Here is a 27772-nt window from a genome sequence, read left to right as displayed (position 1 = left end):
CAAGGTTGTACCATCACAGGTTATGATGTCATATAGTTCAATACATTAAAGCACATCCCCCCACAATTATTCAACTATTTCAAAGCAAGAATTTTTTGCTTAATCTTATTTAGAATCAGGTTTGCATGTATGTGTGTGTGCCAAAGCGCAAGCAAGAAAGAGAGAAAAAAAGACACACACACACACACACACACACACACACACACACACACACACACACACACACACACAGAGGAGTGGGGGGGGGGGGGGAGGAGTTGCTTCCATGAGTAGGATGGCAATGTAGCTTGTTGGTTGCGATCGGCTGGCCGCTTCACAAAGGAACCATGAGGCTCGTTCGAATTGGATTTGACAAATCAGAATTACTCTTTGCGAGAATCCTCCCACAACTGGCTCTCCAACCCTAATTTTCTGACTTCTATCATGCCTCGAAATGCTGCATAAATAGCACGTAAATGTAGCATGAGAAAGTGAGGGTGTTTATAAGCTATGGATGAGAGAGAGAGAGAGAGAGAGAGAGAGAGAGAGAACCATCAACTGCATCATGCAATGTTGGGGACTGACTGTTCTGATCGATCCAGTATTGCAAACGATCATCTGCAATATCCTTTTCCAAGCCATGGATTTTAGCTCTCCTCCAAAAATACATAAGCCATGCCTGAAGTTTCACAGACATCAGGGAAAGAAAAATAAAAGACAATTGAAGCAACAAAAGTTTAATGGAATTTTAAATTGGAAAATGTAAACAGTGATCCACTAAATTCATGGAAACCCAATCCACTTGGCCTACCAACTGCAGTGCGCTTGAATTCTAGATAGTGATAATCATGGAAAGAAAACAATAACATGACCAAGTTGTTGGATCAGAGGAGAGATGTCATCTCCATCAATTCATCAAGGCGTTAATGACACCTACAATACAACCATTTGAATCAGAACTCATTTGATTTCTTGTTGCCTTCTTTATAAGTTTATATTCGTTTCTAGCAAATTTTAGATAGGCAAAGCATGAACTTCGTGGATCAGTCCTGATGTGGTTCTGAGAACCAGCCTGTGGTTTTTACAACGTTGTTCCCCACCAAGAAAGCTGATTGCACATTTTTTATGTCCATACAACTTGGGCAGAATGCAATGCCGATAATATAACAAGATTCACAACCATATTTGAAATTTCCAATATTTGCTTTCTTAGTTAAACCATGATGAAGCTTTGAAAGTGATGCAGTGTGGCTTACCGGGCTGGGTCCCGGATTTTCGATCCATTCTACATCTTAGGATAGATAATATTTCTTATCATTTTTTTAGTTTATATCTTTTTTGTTTTGAAACCCGAAATCCAATTCAGATTTTAGGATTTAGCCCCTTTAAAAGGAACTCTTTTTTAGCGTAATTGGTGCTTAAGAGAAACCTTAATTTCCTTTTGGTATTGAATTCTCTAGTTTTTCCTGCATTTTTGCTTCATTTGCATCATTTGGTGCTCTCCAAAAGGATTAGAGTGAGAAAATCTATTCACTGCATCATATTGGTAACAAACTACAAAGCCAGTTGCCGTCTTGATTTCTGTAGTGTCAGGGAATCAGAGGGACGATTTCATATTGGAAGAAGTCTCCAGCGAGGAAATCTAAAGGAGGAATGATAAAAAAAAAATGGATGAAGAACATGTGATGAGGCTGATCGACATGATGACCCAAATGCAAGAGAGCATGGTGAGGATGAACAAAGATTTAGCCAATTTTATAAAAAGAATAGATGAAATTGAAGAATGGAAGAAGCAAACCGAAAGACAGCTGACTGAAATCAACATGAAAGGTCAGACACTCACTCAGTGGGCGGGGTCGGGTTTTGGGTCCCATTTTGGAACCCAGGTCCATCCGCCCAACTTTAATGTTGATCATAGGCCGAACCAGGATGGATTTCCCAACTCCATTCAGGCCGATTTGGTGCCTGTGGGACCGGCTTTTAGATTTCCAAACCTGAATTTAGAGTCTCAACCACTCCTTGGAACCGCCCACAGTAGTTCGAGCTCAGGCTTACCCCTGAACTCGACCCCAATCACATTCACGTCCAGACACGCAATCCCTAAACTCCCTAGACAAAAATCAGATCCCAACAGTAACCCTGACTTGCTTTAAGCTGGTCCAAAACCAGGCCCTACATGCTATGGACCGCCCACGTTGGTCCACATCTCCCGTAGGGCTCGATTCGATGACTCACCTATCCTTATTGAGATCCGACAAGTAGTTTAGGGAACCTGAGGTACAACCCCTCGGGCTATCAATCTATGCATCATCCCTACCTGCAACTTCAATGTCTCCAGGGCCACCCATCTCACCCGCAATGAAACCCCAATTATTTTACTAAACCCCACCAAGCCCTGCGCACTGACCCTAGACCAATCCAGAACTCGCAAACTACCACTAAACTATAGACCACACCACATCAAATGCAACCAGTGGCACAACAAGCACCTCCTAGGCCGCCTGGGCCGGTCCCTCCCTTTTAGCAAGCATAGCAAAGGCAACCCTAGGGGAATCAATTGCAGCAAGGGCGGGCTCATCAAGAGCTCCCGCCGGTGAGAGCAGACGGTCGGCTTCTTCATCAGCACACCAATCGATGTGATGACATATCTAAGTTTGCAGATTCTGGGGATGAGGCATTTTGGCACAACACCCGCACGGACTAATTGATCGATATCGACAATCAGGAGGACGTGGATAGGAGAAGCCCTCTACACATAGCCTCAAGCTGGATTTGCCTGAGTTCACAGGCAAATTTGACTCCGAGGCATTCTTCCATTCGACATACGTGATTCAATCTGCCTTGGCTATCATGACGTTTCGGAGCACAGGCGCGTTCCCTTGGCATCTACCAAATTGAGGGGCCTTCACAGTCTTGCTGCAGAATGCTCGGACATGACAGGGGCAAGATAACTTTTTCACATAGCTAGCTATGCAATGTTTGACACAAACTTAAGTTAATTCCCTCCGACTTTGCTGAGAGGGAGTAAAAGGAATAGCTCTAGCTTCGTAAGGGATCAATGACTGTTTCAGAATAGACTTACGAGTTCCACTGTCTTTCATTACATGCACAGCTTGTAGAGACTGAGAATCAGCATGTCACCAGGTATATTTATGGTCTTTGTTCTGTTATTTTTTATACTTCTAACAGTCTTACAGTGGAATCCCTTGATAGAGCTACTAGTTATGCCATGAAAGTAAAAGACCTTAAGGAGGAAACCAGAAACTCGTGTGTCCAAAACAGACGAGTCGTACAAATTGAGGTCGAGTTTTCCAACCTGGGAAGTGGCCACCTCGAAATGGAAAAACTCAACGTCTAGGACGAAACCCACGTCCACCTCACAGCCTAACAGGACAAGACTCGCAATGAGGATTCTTTACTGTGTTGCTTTAGGTGTCAGGAGGCTGGATATGCCCAGTCCAAATGTCCCATTCTTACTAAGAAATCTACCCTTATAGGACCTATTGATGAGCCCAACTCTGGAAAGGAAGAGAGCCATAGTGACTATGAGACCAGTGGATATGAGTCCAGTAATGGAAAGGAGACGGTCTAGCATAACAGCGATGCTTGTGAGAATTTGTTAACCATGCATCACACCTTGACCACTCTGAAAACCACGTAAAACATTAAGTGGTTACGAAACAACATTTTTCGAAGAAGATGTCGTTATGAGGGTCATGTTTGTAATGTATTATAGATAGTAGCTCTTGTGTAAACATGGTTTCCCTGAACACCATCAAGACCTTGATCTCAAGACAGAAAAGTGAGCCCACCCCTTCAAGGTATCGTGGTTTAGAAAAGAGAACAAGGTCTCAATCAGTCAATAGTGTCTGGTTAAAATCTCGATGGAGAATTTTGTCAAGACAAAGCTTGGTGTGATGTGTGGCCCCGCTAATAGCTTGTCATGTGGCTATTCCTCACAGCCATAAAAACTTTTATTCGTTCAAATTCAATGGGAAGTGTATTGCCCTCTTACCAATTAAGGAAACCAATTCTTTTGGGGAAGCCAATCTCGAGAACATGCTAGGGTTGTTCGGACCTATAAGAAAACCCTTTGGACCTATAAGAAAACCCTTTGGACCTATAAGAAGTTACTACACGAATGTTAGGATGAAGGATACTGCTAGGCCTTGGTGGCCAAACCCATGTCATCTTCCCTATCCTCGATACCTGAGGATGTGGTGCTTCCCATCCCGCGTCTACACTAGCCGCCCCCAACATCCACCCCTTCATCAGGAGTCGAAGTCATCAACCCAAGAAGATTGACGCAATGTGGCGTATCGGGCTGGGTCCCAGATTTTCGATCCATTCTGGATCTCAAGATAGATAGTATTTCTTGTTATTTTTAAGTTTTGGATCTTTTTTGTTTTGAAACCTGAGACCCAAATATTTCGTAGCTCATGTTTAAAAGTGCTAAAATTTGACAGCATGTAGCACTAAGAAACTTCATTTGTATTTCATAAGGAGAAACCAAAAAGATCTACGAGAACAGAGCGTTCAGTAGATGTGGAAGTGAAATACTTACTAAAGAAACTTGTCCAACCATACCTGCTTGAAGAGCACATCTTCAGATTCCTCTTGTGAAAGTTCTAGAAGCAAGCATGAAACAAAGTGCACAACGGATGCATGTTAATTATTTTAAACAAAACCTGCAATCTCCACGAGATTTTGCTAAAATCTCAAAACTTTAACAGCCCCAAAAAATTAGAAAATATTTTGGTAGGAGTGATAAGTAAAATTCTGAAAGATATTAGTGTCATTTAAATAATGTACATATAGGACAAAGTAAGCTTACATGAAATCAGGCTTCAGGATTCAACATACCAATTGATTCGGGGTGATTCTGACTCTCCAAAGACGGCTTTGGATCTGACAAATCAGATGAAATTGAGATGTGTGACCATAATATATGCCTAAGCCTAACATGATAAAATTAATAGCAAAAAGGGCATGACAATGTCTGCCACATAAAAATAAAAACAGGATATTATGTCACTTTATGGTTCTTTTTGGTTCGAACCTTTTCTTACAAACAACTAGTTCTCGTAATGACTACAAGTGTACATGATACGTTCTTTATAGATCCCATCAGTACAACATTATGATCATAGAATAAAAGCACATGAGAAGGGAAATTCAAAGAAAAGAAATGAGACAAGCTGAAAATGCTGTCCAGCTAAATCATATTCATGCACATACATCACAAATGATATATTGGTTGTTCATATGTGCATGCTAATTTGAAAATATAAAAGAAAAAAAAAATTATGGGAGTGGCTAAGATATCGTTGTTTGGTTTACCATTAAAGTCCATCCGAACTGTTTACTACATTTGTCATGGTCAAAATAAGAATACACCGGAGTCTAAGTTTGAAAATAACTTCTCTTCTCATTTTGGACCATTTGATTTTTGTGATTCTTGAAAAGGCAACCATGAAATTCTCATAGAGTAACCGAGATATTTTAGATCCTAAACAGATAAAGCACTTGCACTTTTTCAGCAGAACGGAGATGCCAGCATCCACCATGACACAACATATGAAAATAAGCAGGTTTGGCTGGAAAGTAAAAGGGCTTGGGACCATGACTATATATCAGCAAAAGCATGTGAGAGTTGGCTGGAAGCAGAAGCATGGCATTGTTTGAAGGTGAGTAAAAGGGTATTACTGCAACATGCTCAAATTGTCTCACATAGTAAAGCAGCTGAGAAATGTTTCCCCAGCAGGAAAAAAAAGAAATCTGTGAAAAAGAACCTTCCTCAACACGAAGATTTTGTCAGCTCCTATTGGGAAATCATGATACCTGCTTCTAAAGATTTTTTTTTTTTATCAAATATTAGAAAGCTTGTAAGTACAAGTATATGCTCTTTGTATACATATGCTAATTCTAATTCTATACTTGTATATATGCATAGCTATGACCACAGTTAGCATGTGTTTGTATGAGATAATATATATTGTATACAAGTGTTGATGAAATTTATAATTATGCTTCTGCCTTTTTTGTAATTATTTTTAATGTTTTTTTTCTGCCGCCCTATTCTGGTCATTTATAGTCTTTCAGCCTGCTCCGACGGCCAGTTCAATATTTCCTGAGCTGTGTACCCCTTCTTTGCCTAGTACATACCTCGATAGGTATATCTCAGAAGATCTGTTCTTTGACGAAAGACTCTATTTCAACTCAAAGGATGAACTAAGAAGATAGGAGTGTAAGAAACAACTTTACCAAATTATTGCCAACAGAAGGAAACATAATTGAAGGCAAAGACTACTTGAAGAACATTACTTTAACTTTCTTAATGGAGTTAAGCCTGATTTTGAGCAAACAAAGGCAACACTTCTTTCATCTCTTACTTCTCCACCTTCTGAAGACATTCTAACAGAATTTAGTGGAGAGGAAACTAGATATAACATGACTAACAAGAAAGAAAATGTGCTTGACCGTTTCGTTGTGGATCAGGACCATATGTGAAGCCACACAAACCTCCTCATTTCGAGAGGTACTCAAACCAAAGAGGAAGGAAGAAGACATGCTACGAAGTTACAAACTGTGATGAACTAGGGTACAAGAAAAGCCTATGCGTCACAAATTTAAGAATAATGAGAGGAAGTATGGAGGGAACTTCAACACCAAAAAAAGAAAGCAACATGGTCGGACATAGTAGTGTCATCTTCATCACCGTCTGGGCTTATTGGTTCTAAATTATAATGCAATTCTCTTTATGGCTAGAAATCTACCATGTTATCCAATTGTTGGGGAAAATTGTAATATCCTGAAAAATCTAAAAAATGAAAATATCACGTTTTTATCATGCTTTTCGCTTTTTCACAAAATATTTTTTAAATATATTTTAATTTTTATTTTTTTTAACAATTTAAATAATTACTATTGATTTTGATCAATGTTCTTTAAGAAAATTAGTAGAAAACTCGAATTTTCATAAATTCCTACTACTTTTCCTATTTTGTTAATTTTGAATTCCCAAGATTTTCTCCAAACTAATTTCTCATTTAGTACCTGAGAAAACGTTGCCGGAAAAAATTGGGAATGATTTTTATGACAATGACTCTAAGTTCTAGCTTCTAACTCTGCAAGAAAACCTTGTATAAGAAACCGATAACTATATTTGTGACTGTGATGTATATGCATGCCATGATGCTATCATGTAGCATAAGGATATTGTTAAGAGAAAATAATAATGCAGAGTCCAATATGTGAAATAGATTAAAATTATATCAACCATAACTTTTTATAAGATATTTTAGCAACAGAATAACAAATTTGTGCCACTGGAATGCTTCTTTACCCAACAGTTTTAACATTATAATTTACTGAATATATGCATGATTCAGTTTTATCCCATGCCTGCAATCAATTTTCTTTCTTCCTTCTATATAAAGTTTGATTGTATCTTCAATACAGCTGGATTTTCTCTCCAAGAAAACCTCGTATAAGAAACCGATAACTATATTTGTGACTGTGATGTATATGCATGCCATGATGCCATCATGTAGCATAGGGATGTTGTTAAGAGAAAATAATAATGCAGAGTCCAATATGTGAAATAGATCACAATTATATCAACCATAACTATTTATAAGGTATTTTAGCAACAGAATAACAAATTTATGCCACTGGAATGCTTCTTTACCCAACATTTTTAACTTTTAACATTATAATTTACTGAATATGTGCATGAGTCAGCTTTATCCCACGCCTGCAGTCAATTTTATTTCTTTCTTCTATATAAAGTTTGATTGTATCTTCAATACAGCTGGTTTTTTTAGAATAACTGAAAAGATGAATTGGAGAAATTGCTTATGAAAGGACCTGAAGCAGATTGACTGGTCTGCGTCAAACTTGCATACCGATGTTGGCCCATTGCAACTGCTACAGCATCCTCTATCTGAAATATAATAACCAACAAAGATGAAAACATGATGCATAAATGGGAATCCCCTCACAAGCAATGTCAAATAAACCATGACTTTCAATATTAACCAACAAATATTTGGAGTTCTCATCACAACCTTCCAGAAACTAATCCAAAACACACAAACATGGTGGTCATAACTTGTCCTTTAACATCACTAAATTTCCTAGGGATTCTGCAATTCAGTGCCAGACATTTCTTTCCAAGAGTATCATTAAAGGAGTGTCACACAGGTTCGGAGGTTCCAATTTGGAAGAAATTTTAGACATTTCAAGAAAAGAATTCAGCCACTATACAAAAAAACCTTTAAGGTAGCCAACTCCTTCAAGCCTTTTTCAACCACAAGCATGCTTTCAATATTCCCTTCCCCAGTCGAATCATTTGTATCTCTGGCAAAGTCATCCCTTTTGAGACCATCATTATTCCCTGTTTAATAGGTGTCAAAAAACCATGATGGCAAACATGAAGCCCACATGTTACTGATAAAAAAGATCCTTGTCAGGCATTGATTAAATGGAAGAAAATATTAACACCAAACAAGATGCCCAAACTGTGAAGTTTTCCACTAAACGAACCTTTCCAAGAGTCTTCCTTAGCCTTCTGTCCAGCAGCTACCATGACTTCAAAAGGATGTGGAGCTAAGGACGACCAATGCTCACGCCTTGGCTTTGCAATATCCACATGAATATCTGAAAGAGGAACATAAATATCATTGTCAAAGAAAATATCAAGCAACCAGGCTATGCACCAACATGAGAACATGTTACCAAATTGTAAAAAGCATTCCATGTGTCTAGAGTCTGTACACGGACTGAAGGAGTCAGCCCGTGGCACCATGTTTCTGCTAGAAAATTGTTAGGGACAGATAAATTTTCACAGGCCTTCGTAGGATAAGCAAGCTAAATCCACGCCGTTGTTTCCTTCAGTTGAATTAGAAGAGTTTATGTTTCTAGGTGGCTCTTCGTAATATTAAAGAGTTATAAGACCTCTTTAATATTTTCTTTATTTTTCATTGATGTAATTTGTAAATCCCTTTTCTACCCTAATCTCTTTTACAAGGGAGATTAAGGCTAATGAATGGAGTACTTTTCTCTCTCCAAGACTCACGGCTGCAACATGGTATCAGTCTATCAGAGCCTTCTCCTGCGGCAACAGTCAAGTAAGTTCTCCGGCGACTTTCTCTTCCGGCGACCTCTTTTTCCGGCGACTTCCTTCTTCTTTCCTCTTCCCGTCACCCATCTTTATCTCTTCTTACCCACCAACAGAGAGGTAGTAAAGAGATAAAAGTTGGGTGTGCTGCATGGAGGACTGATCACGCCTATGTGGAAGGCGTGATCAGATCCTTAAGTGGCGCTCATGCCTGCTGTTTGGTATGAGGACCAGCAGATCAGGTGGCGCAGATCTGATTTTTTTTTTTTTTTTGTGATGTTTAAGGCGTGATGATAGTGGAGTTACTGAAAAGGGCTGGATGATGTTCTACCGATGTTGTGTGAGGAGACTTAAAGCAGCAGCAGGCAGTGGGAAGCAGCAGAAAGCAGAGATTCTGTCGATAGGAGACTGAAAACAGCAGCAGTTTCAGTTTTCTGTCTCCTAAATGGCAGAAAGCAGAAACTAGCAGGTGTAATCACAGAAACTAGCAGTTCTGGATTAGTTTCTGCTGTCATGAGGTTTATGTTAGTAGGTGGACAGCATTGTTACAGCATTCTTCTGTCGTGGGTCTGCTGTGGAGGTAATTTTTCCTTAAGAAGGGCTGCTTTCTCCTCACAATATTATTCAATTCTACTGTCTGGTTGTTCGTAATTTGTTTGGGAGAAGTGCTGTGTACTACTTGATAGTGTTTATCTCTGTTGTGTGGTGTTGGACTTTTATTATTGCCGATCAATCGCATTATCTACAGATATATATATTGTCATTGTTGTGTGCTGCTGGTGGTTGGTCTCTTGTGGACAGTTTTGCGATGCCTGAAACTCTCAAAACTGATTTCTCTCATGAGGTTAAAAGTGGAGGAAATCCATTCTCTTATGGTTCTACTGTAAAGTTAGATGAATCTAACTATGAGATTTGGTCTTGTGTGTTTATGATGTCTGTGATTGGACATCGGAAGGAGCATATTATAGAAGAAGATGAGCTTGTGGAAAAGAGTGGGAAGTATGTTTCATGGAAGAAAGATAATAATATTGTCATGTCTTGGACCATGAATAGCGTGCAACCACAGATTACTTCTACTATTGCACTCTATACCTCTGCCAAACAAATGTGGGATTTTTTGAAACAAACTTACTCAAATGACAAGAATGTTAGCAAGATATTGCAGGTGGAGAAGGAATTACTTAATTTGCAATAGGGTGACCAAAGTCTTGCTCAGTATTTTGCTTCCCTCAAGTCGATCTATGAATGACTTAAAGCATTACGTCCCCCATGTCCAACATGCCATAAGACTCATGGTGAACAGTCTATGGTTGCGAAGTTTCTGCAGGGTCTCTCTCTTGAATATGCTCTCTCTTGAATATACAGTAGCAAAGGCGCAGATGTTGACTGGAGCAGAAATCCCTGATCTATCTGAAGCCTACAACAGACTCAGCCGCCTTGCTGTGACCCTTTCTCCGCCCTCTAGTGATATTCATGACTCTGCCTTGGTAGCCTCAGGAGGTCGTGGACGCAGTTCATTCAGGGAGAGAGGCATAGGTCGAGGGTTAGGAGGAGGTCGGGGGAGATTTCAGTCCACCTTTTATGGGAAAATAGGGCATTTGGAAGACAAATGTTGGGATAAACATGGTCGTCCTTCCGCATCTTCCCTAGGAAGAAATGTTACACCTAAGCAGGGCAAGAACTTTTTACAGTCTCCTATTGGGTCTGTCCAGGCAGCGTCATCAGTTATAAATGGGTCTTTATCTTCTTTTCACCCTGAGATAGTGATTGTGAGTATCAACAAGTCAGAGTATGAGGAATTCCTAGTACACAGATCTACTCAACCGTCGGCCTCCACAGTCATGATCGACAGCGCTATGTCCGTTGATACTATCCCACATGATACAGGTACCACTTGGATTATTGATTCAAGAGGATCGAGGCACTTTTGTAGTAAACCTTCTATGTTTACTGTGCTACACTCATTACCTCAGACACGTCATGTGAGACTTGCAGATGGTAGATGGTCACCTATTATGGGTTATGGAGATATCGAGATTTCTCAGTCTATGACTATTCCCAATGTGTTATATGCTCCTAAGTTTCCCACAAATTTGTTATCGGTTGGACAATTGATTAATGATTTACATTGTCGTGTTACGTTTGACTCTGGTTTATGTTCATTTCAGGACTTGCAAACTGGGAAGACGATTGGTGGTAGCTATGAGAAAGGGGCCATCTACTTCCTGTCTGATCCAGTGGGTATTGCAGCATCATCGATCACCTCGTTGTCCTCCTCCTTCTAGTGGCATCTCAGACTTGGTCATCCATCTGTCTCCAAGCTCCGTCATCTTCTTCCACATCTTTCAGTACCAGAGTCGTTCCAGTGTGAAGCATGTCAACTTGGCAAACACACCCGTAGCAGTTATTCATCGAGTTTTAGTCCGTCCAGTTGTGGACTATTTGATCTTCTTCATGTTGATGTGTAGGGTCCTAGCAGAGTTGCTAGTAGGTCAAGATTTCGTTATTTCCTTGTCATTGTTGATGATTATTCTGGAGTCACTTGGGTCTTCCTTTTGAAGGAAAGGTCTGAAGTCGTATGTACTCTCAAAAACCTTATTATTGAAATAAAGACCTAGTTTGGTATTTTTGTTAAAAGCATTCGCATTGATAATGCTTTTGAGTTCAAGGCATCTACCTTAATGAAGTTTTACTCTAATAATGGCATTTCTCCTCAGTTTACATGTCCCCATACCTCCCAGCAAAATGGAATAGCTGAGCGAAAACATCGCCAACTTTTAAATGTGCTCGTTCCGTTATGCTTCATACTAATCTACGTGTATATTTTTTGGAGATGCCATTCTCACTTCTTGTTACTTGACCAATCGTTTACCTTCATCCTCCATTGACAACCAGGTTCCCATTAAAATTGTGCACCCACAAAAACCCTTGTTTCCAATGGCTCCCAAAGTATTTGGTTGCACATGCTTTGTTCACATACTTGGACCCACACGTGATAAATTAGAGGCCCAAGCCATTAAATGTATCTTTATTGGCTACTCCAGAAACCATAAAGGCTACAAATGCTTTGATCCCTTGACTCAAAAAGAGTATATCAGTGCAGATGTCACATTTTTTGAATCTCAGCCTTATTATAGCTCCACTCATATCACTACTGAGATGCCACGGTCACCAGACCCACTACCTATTCCTCATATTCCTTTGGAGTCATTCCCTTTTGAATCTCCTTATAAAGACTCTCCGGCTGTAGTGTCCAAGTTTCGTGATCCTCCGCTGGTCTACACGCATCGACATGACCCTTCTCATGATCCTTCGCCAACCGCTTCTCAGGAGGTAAGTTCATCTTAAGTGAGTAGCCTTAGTCCGTCTGATCCTGTCAAGACTTACCTATTGCTCTTCGCAAAGGCAAGCGACAATGTACTCTACATCTTATATCTCATTTTGTGTCTACTGACGATGTGAGTAAAAGTATGCAACAGTTTATTCAAGCTCTCACTGCTCATACAATTCCTACGTGTCATCAGCAGGCTTTATTAGATACCCAGTAGAGACAGGCTATGCAAAGATGAGATGGATGCATTAGTTCAGCGAGGCACCTGGGAAACTTGTTGACCCTCCTCTTGATTGTGACATTGTTGGCTCTAAGTGGGTATTCACAGTGAAATATAATTCTGATGGTTCTGTGGAACGATACAAAGCTCGGTTGGTTGCTAAGGGCTACACACAGACTTCCGGGGTGGATTTCTTTGAGACCTTCTCTCAAGTTGCTCGGTTGGGAACCATACGTCTTATCATTTCAGTGGTTGTACACCATAACTGGCACATGTGTCAGTTTGATGTCAAAAATGTCTTTTTGTATGGTGATCTTGATGAAACTGTCTATCTGCAACAACCACCAGGGTTTGAACGACAGGGGGAGTGTGGAAAAGTGTGCAAACTGAAGAAAGCTATTTATGGACTCAAGCAGAGTCCTCGTGCGTGGTTTCACAAGTTTTCTGAGGTAGTCTCAAAGTGTGACTTTGCGAGATATCCCCTTGATCATTCTCTGTTTATCAAGAAGACTTCCAGGGGTATAACCGTTCTAGTGGTTTATGTTGATGATATTATCCTGACAGGCGACTCCGATCAACAAATTTTTGATGCAAAGCTGTTTCTTCAAAAACACTCTGTGACGAAAGATCTTAGTCCCCTACATTATTTCTTGGGAATAGAGGTTGCTCGCAATAAGGATGGTGTCGTTCTCTCTCATCGGAAGTATGTTCTTCATTTATTGCAGGACACTGGGATGCTAGGGAGCTAAACCGGCTAATCTACCTATGAATCCACGCATACATCTTCATGATGACCAAGGAGAATTAGTGGACTGTGACCAGACCAAACATTAGTTTTGCAGTAGGGAAGCTAAGTCAATTTATGGAAAAACCCAGAAAAGTTCATTGGGATGCTGCTTTGATGGTGGTCAAATATCTAAAATTGTCTCCTGGCAAAGGCCTTTTGTTCACAAAAGGCAAGACCCTAGAAGTGAAAGTTTATAGTGATGCTGACTATGCTGGCTCAATCGAAGACAGAAAATCTACCACAGGATTCTGTGTATTTGTGGAAGGCAACCTTATATCGTGGAGAAGCAAAAAACAAGGTGTGGTGTCAAGATCTAGTGCAGAATCCAAATACAGGGCTATGGCTCAAACTGCAGCAGAAATGACTTGGGCTAATGAGTGGAGTACTTTTCATTGATGTAATCTGTAAATCCCTTTTCTACCCTAATCTCTTTTATAAGGGAGATTAGGATTAATTAATGGAGTACTTTTCTCTCTCCAAGACTCACGACTGCAACACCTTCAATATGAACCACTGTTCCAGTCTTCAACACCATATTAGCACTCAGTTACTCACTAAGATGGGATTGTGACAGTAATGGCATCCAATGTGCCTCCACAGTTAGCAACTTGCTTATCTTTGTTCTAGCACAAAAAACCACTGAACTACAACCAGATTGCATTGAAAGCAAGAATTGCACTCATACATAGAGCCCTACTAGATTAATGATAAAATGAGGACAATAATGAAAACTCAAGTCCTCCACTTAAATTTTGGACCAAAACTAGCTCTGAAGCAGACCTGATCAAAAAAGAACCCAGATGGATTTGTCCTACCAGCATAGGCCAGCCATTCCCATGTACCGATGTTACATAGGGGTAGGCTGGGTTACCAGTTTTACTCAGACCAGTAACCTGCCACCAGCGAGGTGATGTGGTCCCACCTTGGCCTGCATCCATTTCATCACCCCTCATCCAGGCCACTCCTGACAAGCATCGATCAAAGCGCTTGAAGAGGCTATGTTGCCACATCGAGCACATTCTCGGGAGGCTAGCACGAAGATGTTCGAGGGCCCCAGTGCTTCTTGATCCTTGGCCACCTTGTGGCCATGTGGCCTAAACACCATAGTTGGCAAACCTGGCGATCCACCTCAGAAATCGCCCAAGTCGGATCAAGACCATTTAGCTCCTGGGTCACGATTCTGGGTTTAACCCATATGAAACTGATGTTTTAAAGAAATCGGGACTAGATCACATGGATCGCCCCAAATCACTAAATCGGATTGGGATCGTCTGAGTTGTGTCTGATCCAGTTTACAGTGATAATGTTCAAACATTCCAGTTGAAACATATTCTCAAACTAATTTTTAGAAAGAACCAACTCGTGAACCACAAAACTTAAAATGTGGACATTTTTTCCTCTCAATGTCGACTTTGAGAGAAAAACTGTGTCACCAAAGCAACCCTCTTTTTTTCCATGGTAGATTATTAGATTGTTCTCTTTATTTTTGGATTCTTGTATTTGTTATGTAGTTTGCCATTAGGATGTTATGAACTTGAATGCATAAAAGCAAGAGGAAAAAATACACTACAAAAATTACTATAATAAAAATTTATGACCTGACCCGGTCGAGTCGTTGAATCAACTCGCTGACCCGGTAACCTGGTCGACAGATGATCTGAGTCCGATTCCCAAGTTTGCCAACTATGTCGAGCATGGGAAACTTATATCCACGACCTGTGTGGTTGAACCACACTCAGCCATCACCTTGACTACGGCCGAATAGACCTCAGGTACACTTGTCCCCGTTGCAGAAAGAGATCCTCTTATTGGCCATGATCGAGCCCGGCTCAGCAATTCCCTCATCCATGGGTGCATGAACTCTGGCCGTGCTTGCCTCTGCCAGCTATCCTGCTTCAGGTCACGACATGATCGCCCTTCACATCAGCTTGACCACGCTTTCAATGATAAACCTGCGCCAACTCGGCCTCCTTCCACTTCAACTCTTAGTTGTCAAGGTGGCTAGGCTCGCCTAGCCTAAAAAGGCATCCAAAAGTTGTTGCAATTTTGCTTAGTTACTTTTAATTCTAAAATGTTAGCTTTATGTTTTATGTGTTAAGTTAGCATGTTAGCAAGTTAGGATTAGTCAAAATCAACTTATAAAACAGCAAAATAAAATGTTTAATCCATTGAATTTAAACCAGATGATAGACTTCTTATTGTAGAACTGAAACTGACCTCTAAATAATATACATGAAACAGAAAATAACCAAAATAAAACCTACTTTGGAATATGTGCTATCTAAACTGGACATATGGTAGATGGCAACTGAATATGAACAAATTAGGAAGACTGTAAAAGACACCTACACAACTCTGACTTAAGCTGTCTAATGCATACATTAGCAGAACTCAAATCACACCTACAATCCTAACTCAATCAATTCAGGTAAAAGATAGACCTTTGCGAGCAATCTAATTTCTGCACAAATTGTAATTTTCCGATATACTTATAGCAAAAATTCTCTGTTTTCAACATAAATTTTGCAACCACTGGGTCAAATCTAACTCCCTGCAATAAAATTAAGCTAAACTCAAGGGATAACAGGTCTTGGGAAGCAAAACAAATCAAGTACCAGAGGCTAAAGTCACCCAAACTTCCAAATGGACTAAGCGCAGCATGCCTAGTCTAGCCTAGGCGCCAAACCCACACGCCATGCCTAAGTGATGGACTTAGGCACAATGTTGTAAAATGTGTATCGTAAGCCGTATCGGTCGGGCCTTAAGATACGCTATATCGTAACGTATCGTAAATTTTAAAAAAATATATAATAAATCAGAAAAAATTTTAAAAACTCGAAAATTTCATAAAAAAAAAATCAGAAAAAATTAAAAATAATAAAGTCTTCATAGAAAACGAGTTTTAGATAATGATAGACTTATTATTGCTAAATGCTATAAACTTACGCGTTCACGGTTCATCATTCATATTTCATAGACATCAAAATTCATAACAATATCATTCAATTTCAATCAACAAAGCATAAACCATAAAGTGATAAAACATTCAAGTGTTCAACAACCATAGATTCATAACTCTTAAGTCGTTCGATACATATAATGATTCATCATTCATAATCTTCATCATCTTCATCTTCATCTTCTTCTTCATCTTCATCGTCAAGAATTGGAAGATCTTCACCAACATATTCAGCACCAGCAGTAGCACTAGCAGACTCTCCTTCATCAACAAAGCCTTCTGTTGCTTCAGCTTCAAGGTTGAAGCATTCAAGATCTTCATCATCAAATATTGTAGCTAGTTCTTCCTCAATCCATGGCTCCAGATCGTCAAAGTTTTTCAAGCTGATAGGATCGAACTGAGATGTGTGCTTCCTTGCTGCTGTTTTTTGTAATTCTCTACGTTACATAAGAGAAAACTTGTTAATATATAATTTCATATAAATATATTGTACACAAAATATAAACATTAAACTATATTACTTTTGTTTCAACCTCATATTATATCGAACAAAGACAAGGTCATTCAACCTTTTATGTTCGAGTCTATTCTTTTTTTGCTATGGATATGTTGGAACACACTCTAGTTCCTTTCGCATCCACTAGCACTGCATGTCTGGCTGAGGACTTTGATTGCAAAACGTGCTAGGTTTGGACAATCAAACCCATACCTATTCCACCACAAATCTAAACAAAAATATAACATTATAACAAATCAATGTGAAAGTTCTAAAAGAATCAAATGTAACAAATGCAAAGTAAATTAAACATTTCTATGTATTTACCTGGACGCATGGTTGTCCTGGCTCGAACGGCGACAGGTTGTCCCATGCCCCGATAACAAGTATCATATAGATCCAACTCATTGCTGACGGCATATTGTTCTCTAGAATCTGCCACTAACACGTTAATACAATCCAACAAACCACTTAAGACTTCTCTGTCATTCTTAAATGTAGGAGAAAATCTAATTGTAGGATTTAGATAGTAAGCTGCTGCATGAAGAAGCTGATGAAGTTGTCCAGTCCACCTTTTATCTATCATCTTCCATATGGGCATATATAACTTTTTCTTTCCTTTTAAGTTGTCTCGAATTGTCTCTTTTGCTTTATCCATGGCCTCATATAAGTACCATATGGAAGGCCTATCCTCGCTGTCAGCTAACCTAAGGACTTTCACTAATGGAACACAAACCTTCAATAGCTTCACACATGATTCCCAAAATTCGTTATTAAATATGATATCCACAACTGAAGAAGCATTTCTTTTATGAGCATGTGGATATGCAGCCCATTCTTCACTAGCGAACATCTGCCTCAAAGGAGTTCTTTGTTTCACCACACTCTGCACAGTCAATACATTTGTGGCAAATCTAGTTTGTGCAGGTCGTATCATTTCAACTCCTTTTGTAAACTTTCTCATCAAACTCAATACATATGCATGATTATAGATAAATTTTGTTACCTCTTGACATTGGTCAATGGCTGATTTCATATCACGCATCTCATTAAGATCTTGAAGCATAAGATTAACACAATGAGTGGCACATGGACTCCAAAAGAATGTTCCATACTTTTGAAATAGCAAATCTCTTACAGCTCTATAATTTGCAGCATTATCTGCAATAAACTGTACAATGTTTGCAGGTCTAACTTTTTGTACGACATTATCAAAAACATTGAACAAAATCTCAGCAGTCTTAGGAACATCAAACAAGTCAAGAGATTTCAAGAACATTGTACCTTTAGGACAATAAACAAGAAAATTTACAAGTGTTCTTAACTTTGTATCAGTCCATCCATCTGACATAATGGAACAACCTGTTTCCTTCCAAGATAATTTCAATTGATCGCAATGTTCAGACACTTCTTTCACTGTATCTTGAAGAATTTTACCCCTCAACTGATGATATGATGGCATTTTGAATCCGGGGCCTATAGAAGCAATTGCACCTGCTATGGCTTGGAATTGAAAAAAATTAGCTGCATTAAATGGAATACATGCATCATAAAACCATTTCTCGACCATCTTTTGTGCTTGATATAGCATATCTTTAGATGTCATAGCAGCACGAATCTGCGGCTGATCACCTAGGCTAGTATATGAAGGGAAAAAACTCTTAATAGAGCTAGGGCTGCACAACGAGTCGAGCCAACTCGGGCTCGACTCGAAGAAAGTTAAGCTCGAGTAAATAAACGAGTCGAGTTTGAGTTGAAAGAACTCGACTCGATTAAACTCGACTCGACTCGACTTGATTTTAATTTTTTTTTTTAGTTTTTTTCGTTTTTATTTTCATTTCGTTTTTTTTCCCTCTCATTTTTCTTTCCTCCCTTTTTTCTTTTTTGTTTCCATTTCGTTTTCTTTCCCTCTCATTTTTCTTCCCTCCCTTTTTTCTTTTTTCTCTACATTTTCTCTTCTCCCCACGCACACCTTTTTCTCTCTCATTTTTTCTCTCTCATTTTTCTTTCCTCCCTTTTTTCTTTTTTCTCACCTTTTCTCTTCTCCCCATGCACACTTTTTCTGGCATTTAATGTCAATGCCTCCCTTTTTCTCTTTTCTCCCCCACGCCGATTTCTCTCTGCAGATCTCTCTTCTCCCGCAGCATTAATGCAATGCCATTATCGGGTGTTGTAAAACGAGCCGCATTTATGGTAGGTGTTGGAGGAACACCGTGAAGGAGAAATAAAAAGTCGAGCCGCTCGAGTCGAGCTCGAGCTTCAAAACAATTTCTCGAGTCGAGCTCGAGTTAAAGTAATGAAACTCGTATCGAGCTCGAGTCGAGCTCGAGCTGGTTAAATATAAGTCGAGCCGAGCTCGAGCTGGCTGAACTCGAGCTCGACTCGGCTCGTGTGCAGCCCTAAATAGAGCCAACACTAGACCTACCAGTAGGAACTCTACCACTAGGTGGTCGCATACCACGCCTGGCCCTAACTGCTGTGCCTCTTCTCTTCCTTCCCGTTACGCCCGATCGACCTCCTTCATACATGATCCCTTTTTCTCTAAGATCTCTACCTCTTGAGGTCTCCAAATCTGTTCTTAGACTGCTATCATCTTCATCATCACATTCATAAGCTTCTTCCTCTTCTTTTTCATCTTCCAAAGGCTCATTGTAGCCTACATCTGCCTCTTCAATTTCTTTTTGTATCCTCTTTTGATGTAAAGCATGAGGCATATCTAAACATTGCTTACGCACAAATGGAGGCAAAGGTTTGTTTGGTCTTCCAACACAAGGAGACGCATCTTTGGAGGTCCCTGCCAAATGGTGTTTCATTCTACCAATCCCTCCTGAAAATGTATTCCCACAAAAGCTACCATTGCCATGTAGGATCCATATCTTCAAAAAAAAAAAAAACGAAGTCCTATGGTAAACTTAATGAAAAACATTCAAAATCTTTCAATCTACGATTGTATGGTAAAAAATTATGAATATATGGTAAAAACATGAAATTTCATACCTCACGAAGAAGAAATGAAGAAAACTCATTTCCTCCCAACGAAAATCAACCACCCAAGCAGAAATCGACCCTTTAATCTTCGATTTCACGGTGAAAATTGATAATCTCCCCCCTTGGACGCACAATCCCCACGTTACAAATGAAGAACCCTCGAACGTTTTAAAGAAAAAGTGAAAAAGGAGGCGTCGAGTAGCCCTTTTTCAAAATTACCCTATATCGTACGATACATGCGATACAGGGCCGATACACCCCCCATTTACGATACAGGGGGCTGTAGCGTACCGTAAAAGGAAATCGATACGGGCCCGTATCGTACGATACGTACAACATTGCTTTTGCTTAGGCATGGGATGTGGACTGACAACTAGTCCACGCCTAGGCGACACCTTCAACTAAGCTTCAACTACATCAACTATAAGGGATGGCCCCTTCTTGCACACACCATCCACCAGCTTGCGTAAGCATGCCTCATGCCAAGCTCCACATGGATTGCTAGCTCGTGACAGGACCTGCACACCACCACTGGAAAATGCCACTTGGAGGACAGCTAAGAAACTCGTGGGCCCCTCCTCTCCAATCATAGAGTTTTGCAGACAGTACTATAACAAAGTAGAAGTTTAACTAGCGTGACATACGCAGTCATTCAACCTATGAGGAAAAGAAATTTCTAGAAGTATAAGCTTATGCCTGAGAAAATACAGAAATGGATTAAACTAAGAAATTAAACTTGTGGCAAAAATTAGGAGCAAATAAACAAGAGAACTGATGAAATTATGACAATATGGGTATATTATTACATTAGATTCTTGTTCTAGCACTTACTACCTTTCATGTTAAAAATTCGAGCAACATACTTTGCTACAAAACTGTTGTTCAGCGAGTACCATATATTTGGAGTTTATTGTAAAGAAAGATACTTGTTGCATCCACCAAAAAAAACACTTCTAGGAAAGCTGAAACACTACCATGGCGAACACATAAGCTCCAGTACCAAGCAAGCCAACATCTCTTCAGAACCACCTCTTCCTAACAAACAGATCAGCAATGGCTTCAGCTAAAAAATTATATCAAAGAGTTAACATACTCCAAACCTGTGAAACTTTAGGCTTACCATTTCTTCCTGCGTAAGTATCATTCTCTGCGTCATTGAACGAAGTGCCTTTACCTCATTCTCTGCTTCTCGGAGCTGTTCGGCAGCATATTGTGCTTCGTCTCTTGCTTGCTAGGAATGTTACAACAAATCATAAACATATCTTAGTCTAATCAATTAAATATCAATAAAAAAAAAATGCCCCTATGTGAGGTCTATGGTACCTCCATTTCTATCCGAGTAGTTGCAATTTCCTTATTCTTTATATCTTTATTCTGCGCCGCAGCTCTTAAGGCAGCCTGTCATGAAAACTACATCAAGAACATTAGGTTCAAACTGTCGTGGATATAATTTGTGTCCAAGAACAATATTTCACCTGATAAATTGAGTATTCAAATGGAAAGGAAGGAGGTGTTCAACGCGTAGCTTACTTGCAGGGGAGTGCATTTAATTCCTAGTCTATACATGCACATAGTTCTCCTTAATTTGGATATCAGATGCAGGTCATCTCAAAGTTAACGCCAACCAAGCCAGTTGCAAGGCTTTTAGATAGATTGTATACTAAATCTAGTGTTCCATTTTAAGTGATGATGTGTTTAGGATACTTTTGCGCACCTCTCTTGCCTGCAGGGCAGCCTCTTTTCTGAAGAGGAAAACAAAGTTAAATAAATAATAAATAGTGATATTGCACAATGCTTAAATACAATGTTGGGACCTTGCACCATCTTCCAATGCAAAATACTTTGTATTTGTAAAATCACAATGCCAACCTGGTCAGTAGCCTTGCTTCTAAAGATACACCTTCACCCAGGGTAGCAACCTGTGGATTAGGAGGCAAAATGTACTTTAGGCAGATGTATGTATAGTGGCATAAGGTAAGCTTCTGGTCATCTGTTCAGCTAATTGAGTAAAGATATATATCAGACAATAAGTGGGCATGTGATATTTTTTTTTATTATCCCCCCTACCAAACATACCTCCCATAGTCAGTTTATCCAAGTTCAAATTTGGAAAATATACTAGCATCATAAAATATGATACCTCAATAAACTTGAGGTAACTAAATCAAATTCTTGAATTATCCTGTTCTACACAAACAGTAGCCCAGGTGATAAAAGAAAAAAAAATACCTGTTTCTCAAGTTGTTTTCTCCTTGCTTCTGCTTCTTCATACCTCTCCTCTACAAGACGAAGCTGTGATGCCACGAAAATAATATTTTTATACATCAGCATATAATGCATTAAAAGTTGTTGCAGGAATATCAAATTCAAAATAAATTAAAAATGGAAAAGTATAGTAGACAGCGAACCTTATCAAGGAGATTTTCATTTTCCTCTTGTAACATATCAAGCTGCCATTTGAAAAATGACCATGTTACAACATGGAAAGATATTTCAACAGCAATCAGATTACATCATGCTGCTGAGTTGAAGAAAAGCTAGTTCTGGTCATCTGAAAGAGACCTCATCCTGGAGAGCAGAAGCATCAAGCTGGCTTCCTAGTACTCGTCCACTGGGATTCGTTAAATTTGTTGGACGCCTGTGCATTATGATGTGCTTAGTGAAAAGCATAATGTATAGAATAATTAGTTTTTGGAGAAAAAGTGACGAATAAAACTAAGTAAAGCAAACTATAAGAGGTATGTAGTGAAGATAAGAATCAAGTAACACCAAAACTATGAGGCCACTTAGTAATATCATCAACTGTTTGCAAGCTTGCGAATAAGCATGATGACAACAAAATCCATTTCGCACTTAACTTAGTAAAACTGCCAGGTGACCATTTGGGAACTCAGCCTTGATAGGTTGCATGTCTTACCCATGCACACTTGGCGACTCATAGAAATTACAAAAAAGAAAGACAAGTATTTCCAAAAGTAAAAAGTGATTTTTTTTTCTGTTTCAGATAATAGACAAAATATTAGTTTACAAGCATTTGAAGACATCTATCTTGATTTATACTTGAACATATTTGATGTGTATGCCTGCACAAGAGGATGTGGGTATGAGAACAGAAGATGCAAAACCTTTTTTCTTACTTTTAGTAATATCTCAAATAATGTTTTTTGAATTTTGAACAAGTCATTGACCATCCTAATTTTCAAAAAATGATGGAACTTGTGAATTCATGAACTTGTCACGTTTCATATCCTCATATTATAGTCACAGTAACTTAAAAAATGAGAAAAATAGAAAGTATCACAAATCAATCCCATTTCTCTGAGAATTTTACCAGCATTAGTCTTCGTCACATTAACACATGCAAGATAACAAATAATATAAAGAATGCCTTAGTGAAAATTAATATAGACAATGCTAGAATAAAGAATGTTTCCTTCTGAAAGTGTGCCAGCACCTTTTATCTTTTTGATTGTCCACAGCAGCATCTGTTACAGGAGTTGGATGTTCTGGCAGTCTAACAACTAGCCCACTAGGTGGGATCACTGGAGGTATTTTCACTGGCCTCAGTGATGGTCTTCCAACAGATGGTACACGCACAGTTGAACTAGGATCCGCATGATTTCTAGCCAACTAAATTGGAATGTGAAATTGCTTAGTAAACTAGACATGCAAAACTGACCACATTAAACAAGAACAATCCAATCAGGAAATGATGATGTAACCAGATCAAGAATAACCACAAATAACGTCACAAGAGAAATGAACTACAAACTCACAAGATAGTACAGAGAATTTACCTATCTACCTTTCATTTTCATTGACAAAGTCCAAAAAAAAGTCCCCAAAATTGTAAAGGATATAAATTTCAGCTGATGTTTAAGCCATAAAAATTATAAAAATGGTTGGAACCAGGACGCCTTAACTAACGTAACTTGAAAAACTTTACCTCCATAGGCAGGGAAGGCACCAAATAACACTAGCTATGGTGATCTTAGAATCCACTGTATAGCACAATCTGGATGAAATCACAATTAATTAACAACATGATTCCTGTACGAGATACAACATTGATCACATTCTATGAGTTCCCACTACCTCCTTCTTGCCATTAACCAAAGAAGAACGGATCAAGATAGTCATACAAGGACACTCTTCCATTACTTTTAGTATGACTAACCCTGTCAGCCTACCTTAAACACACACACACAACATATAAAGATGCCATACATCTAGTTTTTCAGGACCACATAACATGCAGTGTCCATGAAGCATAGCTCTGGATTAGCATTTCTTTTATCTCCTGCAAGTATGACAGACCCTGTCAGCCCCACTTTAAACACATTGCGATGCATGTATATGCACACATACAACATATAAATATGTCACGTCTAGGCCTTCAGGACCCCTTAATGTCCAAAACAGAACATGTAGTGGATGAAGCATGGCCCTGAATTAGCAATTTCCAGTCTCCTGTGCACAACAGGAAAATATTGAAGAGTAGTGCATCAATTTGTCATCAAACGTAAGCAAGACGGCAGAAGAGCTATGACAAAAACCTAGTACAAGCTGCAGAGTGTTGCTTTTATGATGCTTCTAATACAAGATTTGTTATGATGCCATGCTAACATAAGAAAGCAAGACAGAGAAGTGTAATTAAATTCCCCAAGAAAAGCAAGCCGGAAAAATGTCATAATTTAAAAAAATACACGAGAAAATGCAAGTGAGACAATTACCTGGGGACTAGGAGACCTCCCTCCTTTCCCTGCTGAAAGGCCAACGCCGCTCGTAACAACATAGTCTAATGAAAGTACATCACCATCGTCATCTTCATCATCAGCCCGTTGATGTGCCATAACTTGTGCAAGCTTTTGAGCAGCAGTTTTTGCATCATAGTGTTGGGACCTTTTGAAGCTAGAGATGCTCTTCTCTCTCATATACAAAGGACTCTTAGGTCTCACTCGGTCCATTTTTGTGTCTTACATTAACTGGACAGAACAAAGAAACCTGTTCTCTTCTGCAAAACAGGTAGATCTATTAGGTTCATCATTCGGACATCAGGAAAAAATCACCATCTACAGTCAGAGAACCATGAGTTGCAAACTTCCAAAGACCAAATATCATGCAATGCAACTGCAGAAGAGTGTGCAACTAGTTGTTAAGTTTTCTATTTTCAACAGCTGTGGTCCCTAATTTAAAACCTAGAACAATGGATGGGTTTATAGAGAACTTAATGAAAGTTCAAATTTTGATGATCTAATTTCTCCAATTTCATGGATTATGAAAGATCTCCTCTATTTATCTAATAGATCATTTATAAGATTTGAATTGTGGAAATTGCACCCATATGGATAAAGTTTTGAACACAAGGCAAGTCCACACAATCTTCTACCTCAAAAAAAATAATCACTTTAAATGTAATCACAACTTTTTTTTTTTTTGGTAATTACATTTGTAAAGTCTGACATCAAAACTTATCCAAACAGCCAATTTATCCAGACTGGGGTACTAACAGGGCAAGTTATTTCTGGTCATCAATCTATCTGAAAACATTAGATATAAGACAACTCCAAAACCATTCACACATGCTAGTTGTAACAAAATAGAATTTGATATCCATTTCAAATCTTTAAATGCTTTTCAGTTTCTTTTACTCTACGTTTCAATATGGTCCAATTACAAGACAAATCAGCACAAAAGTACTCAGGAACTGGTACATTTATGATACCAATCTGGCATTTGTAGCATAAGTACATTCTATGAAACTGATCAATATTGCTTAAGGCTCTAACATTTGCACAAAACAGACAAACTGATTTTTTAAGCAATTCAGCATTCACTCTTATATTGTGCATTTGTGAGTTATTGGCTGAACCAAAGCTTTTTTACTTTATTTTTCCATTTCTATGTAATATGCATGCCAGTTTAAGCAGAAATTTTTCAAGCCAATTCCTAGAGATGCACCTTAGGCATCGAACTCTCAAGTCTTAACCTCCTTCAGCTTGGAAAACTTCATTCACTCGATGGAGCTCTTGATGGATCAGAGAACCGTTATTGTTCTTTTGTGAAAAACAAAAAAGGCTAGATCAATGGGCAGAAGTAAATGGCATGAATACGATGGAGTCACGATTTTATATATATACATATATATGTGTGTGTGTGTGTGTGTGTGTGTGTGTGTGTGTGTGTATTTTTGTACTACTTCCACGCGATTACATAGTCTAACAAACCTAGTCCTGACACCCTTTCGACATAACATATGATATATGCAGATAGGCTGGCAGAGATAATCAGATTAAAAGGAAACCTCGAAATGGACTAAAATCCACCAACTAACTTCCATTGCGTCACCAGCTTCCTTCTTTTTTTGGTATTCAATCCGTCGATGCTCATCGAAACCCACGTGATCGCAGCAAAGCATTTCACGTATAAAAAATATAGGAATCACACTAAACTTTTGCGTTCAGATAGAGAGAGAGAGTGTATCGATTATATATGCTGTAAAAACCGATGAACTAAGCCGACCTCGCTCAAATGTTTGATCCGCCTATCCTCTTATGATTCCGCCAATATCTGGGGCGATTCCGAAACATTCAATATGGACAAAGCGAAAAAGATAATGAAGACGCTAGTTTTTATACATATGAAGTGGAAATGCATACACTGAGTAAACGAGAGAGAGGGAGGGGTGTACCGGATGCGCTCGTTGGCTCTGATACCGCTTGGCTTTGATCCTCCCAGTCCCAGTCCTCTTCCGGATCAACGCTATCGAAACGTTGAAAGAGGCATGACGACGCTAAGCTTTAGTTATATGAGACATATGAGAGAGAGCGAGAGAGAGAGAGAGAGACCGACATTGCCATGCTTAGCTAATGAACTCTGCCGATCTCGTCGCAATCTGTTCTTTCGTTCTTCTTCGATATCAAGAAGACCTGACGCAGAACTTCCACCACGAGTAGAGGAAAAGCAGAAACAAGAACGCCAAATTTTAACGATTATGAGATGAAAAAAGATAACAGAGAGTCAGAGAGAGGACGCTTACCAATGGCGACGCTGAGAACGAAAAGATCTGGTGAAATAAGTCGATCTCTTTCTTTTTGTTCCTTCGTTCTTCTCCGATATCAGCAAAACGTGATGCAGGACTTCTGAAGCCGATTGGATGAAAAGTAGAAACAAGAACGCCAAATTTTAACGATTATGAGATGAAAAAGATAATAGAGAGTCAGGAGAGGACGCTCACCAATGAAGACGCTGAGAACGGAAAGATCTGGTGCTCCGTCGATCTCTTTCAGATTCGGGACCTTCTATCGATCGAGAGAGAGAGAGAAATGTTAACGAACTTCCACTTCCCTCCAAGGCTCCCAACGATCTTGTTTTCCACTTAAGTCGGTGACGTTCGGTTAAGAAAACTTTTCATTTCTGGACCCACTTTTTCAACATAATCTCAAATGCGACACCCATGTTTTTCCTTTCGTAACTACAAGCTAAATAAACAAATAAAATTATGGACAAAAACATAAATATATAAAGCTGTAAGCCAATGACAAAGACAAAAATTTTGAAAAAAAATTATGTTCTCATGCTTAAATGTGCTTCCCATCGACTTGAGTGGTGCGTTATTGGCTTGGGGGGTAGGCCCCCATCCTTTTATTGCAACAAAATAAGGAGGTATTTACAGCAAAAAATGGGTCCTGGCGGACCTCAGCCCCTCATGGAATTTTCTTGCAATGGATCCCACATGATATCTATGGGATTCCATTTAGTATACAGTCCATTATCTGGAATAAGCAACAAAAGATGGGTGGCTTCAGCAAGAGGCCATCTCTTGCAAATGGCGAACCTGCTGAAGAGTCTGTTTGTCAAAGGCGAGTGAGGCACAATGTCCATCCTGCGT

At 39.2% G+C, this 27772-nt stretch overlaps 1 protein-coding gene and 1 long non-coding RNA gene across 9 annotated transcripts; one reads left to right on the top strand and one right to left on the bottom strand.

The window, feature by feature from the left end:
• Positions 1–35: 35 nt before the first annotated feature.
• On the bottom strand, positions 36–27244 carry LOC116254999 (coiled-coil domain-containing protein SCD2-like). 4 transcript variants are annotated; one of them, XM_031630685.2, is made up of 20 exons: positions 27119–27244; positions 26921–27023; positions 26573–26821; positions 24615–24895; positions 23336–23511; positions 22444–22519; positions 22290–22331; positions 22111–22173; positions 21751–21800; positions 21596–21623; positions 21205–21279; positions 21002–21112; positions 20856–20916; positions 8527–8640; positions 8256–8377; positions 7849–7924; positions 4843–4887; positions 4567–4607; positions 532–658; positions 36–436 (listed from the first exon to the last, which is right to left on the bottom strand). In XM_031630685.2, exons 4-20 carry the CDS (start codon positions 24846–24848, stop codon positions 363–365), a joined length of 1515 nt encoding a protein of 504 aa, XP_031486545.1. In that variant the 5' UTR covers positions 24849–24895; positions 26573–26821; positions 26921–27023; positions 27119–27244; the 3' UTR covers positions 36–362. The 4 variants fall into 4 exon arrangements, with proteins under 4 accessions (XP_031486545.1, XP_031486546.1, XP_031486547.1 ...); XM_031630686.2 differs by having other exon boundaries at positions 26921–27020; positions 27119–27223; XM_031630687.1 differs by lacking the exon at positions 36–436 and having other exon boundaries at positions 543–658; positions 4544–4607.
• Positions 1500–12522, top strand: LOC116255000 (uncharacterized). Of its 5 annotated transcripts, none has more exons than XR_004172796.2 (5): positions 1500–3123; positions 5520–5666; positions 9053–9110; positions 9386–9680; positions 11269–12522. It is a non-coding gene; the product is annotated as an uncharacterized LOC116255000 (long non-coding RNA). The 5 variants fall into 5 exon arrangements; XR_004172795.2 differs by having other exon boundaries at positions 9011–9110; XR_007573366.1 differs by lacking the exons at positions 9053–9110; positions 9386–9680; positions 11269–12522 and adding an exon at positions 5744–6802 and having other exon boundaries at positions 2046–3123.
• Positions 27245–27772: the final 528 nt, after the last annotated feature.

The sequence above is a fragment of the Nymphaea colorata genome, chromosome 5 (assembly GCF_008831285.2).
Source record: "Nymphaea colorata isolate Beijing-Zhang1983 chromosome 5, ASM883128v2, whole genome shotgun sequence".
In the NCBI taxonomy this organism is placed as follows: domain Eukaryota; kingdom Viridiplantae; phylum Streptophyta; class Magnoliopsida; order Nymphaeales; family Nymphaeaceae; genus Nymphaea; species Nymphaea colorata.
Note: the sequence above shows the minus strand (reverse complement) of the source record. Positions and strands in the feature narration are given on the sequence as shown.

What these genes read in the sequence shown, in the direction of transcription:
- LOC116254999 (XM_031630685.2), bottom strand. Translation starts at nt 24,848, where the DNA reads ATGGACCGAGTGAGACCTAAGAGTCCTTTGTATATGAGAGAGAAGAGC. An exon ending in CTACTCGGATAGAAATGGAG is followed by an intron (nt 21,113 to 21,204) that starts GTACCATAGACC and finishes TAACATTCCTAG; the next exon opens with CAAGCAAGAGACGAAGCACA. An exon ending in TAAGGAAGACTCTTGGAAAG is followed by an intron (nt 8,378 to 8,526) that starts GTTCGTTTAGTG and finishes CCTATTAAACAG; the next exon opens with GGAATAATGATGGTCTCAAA.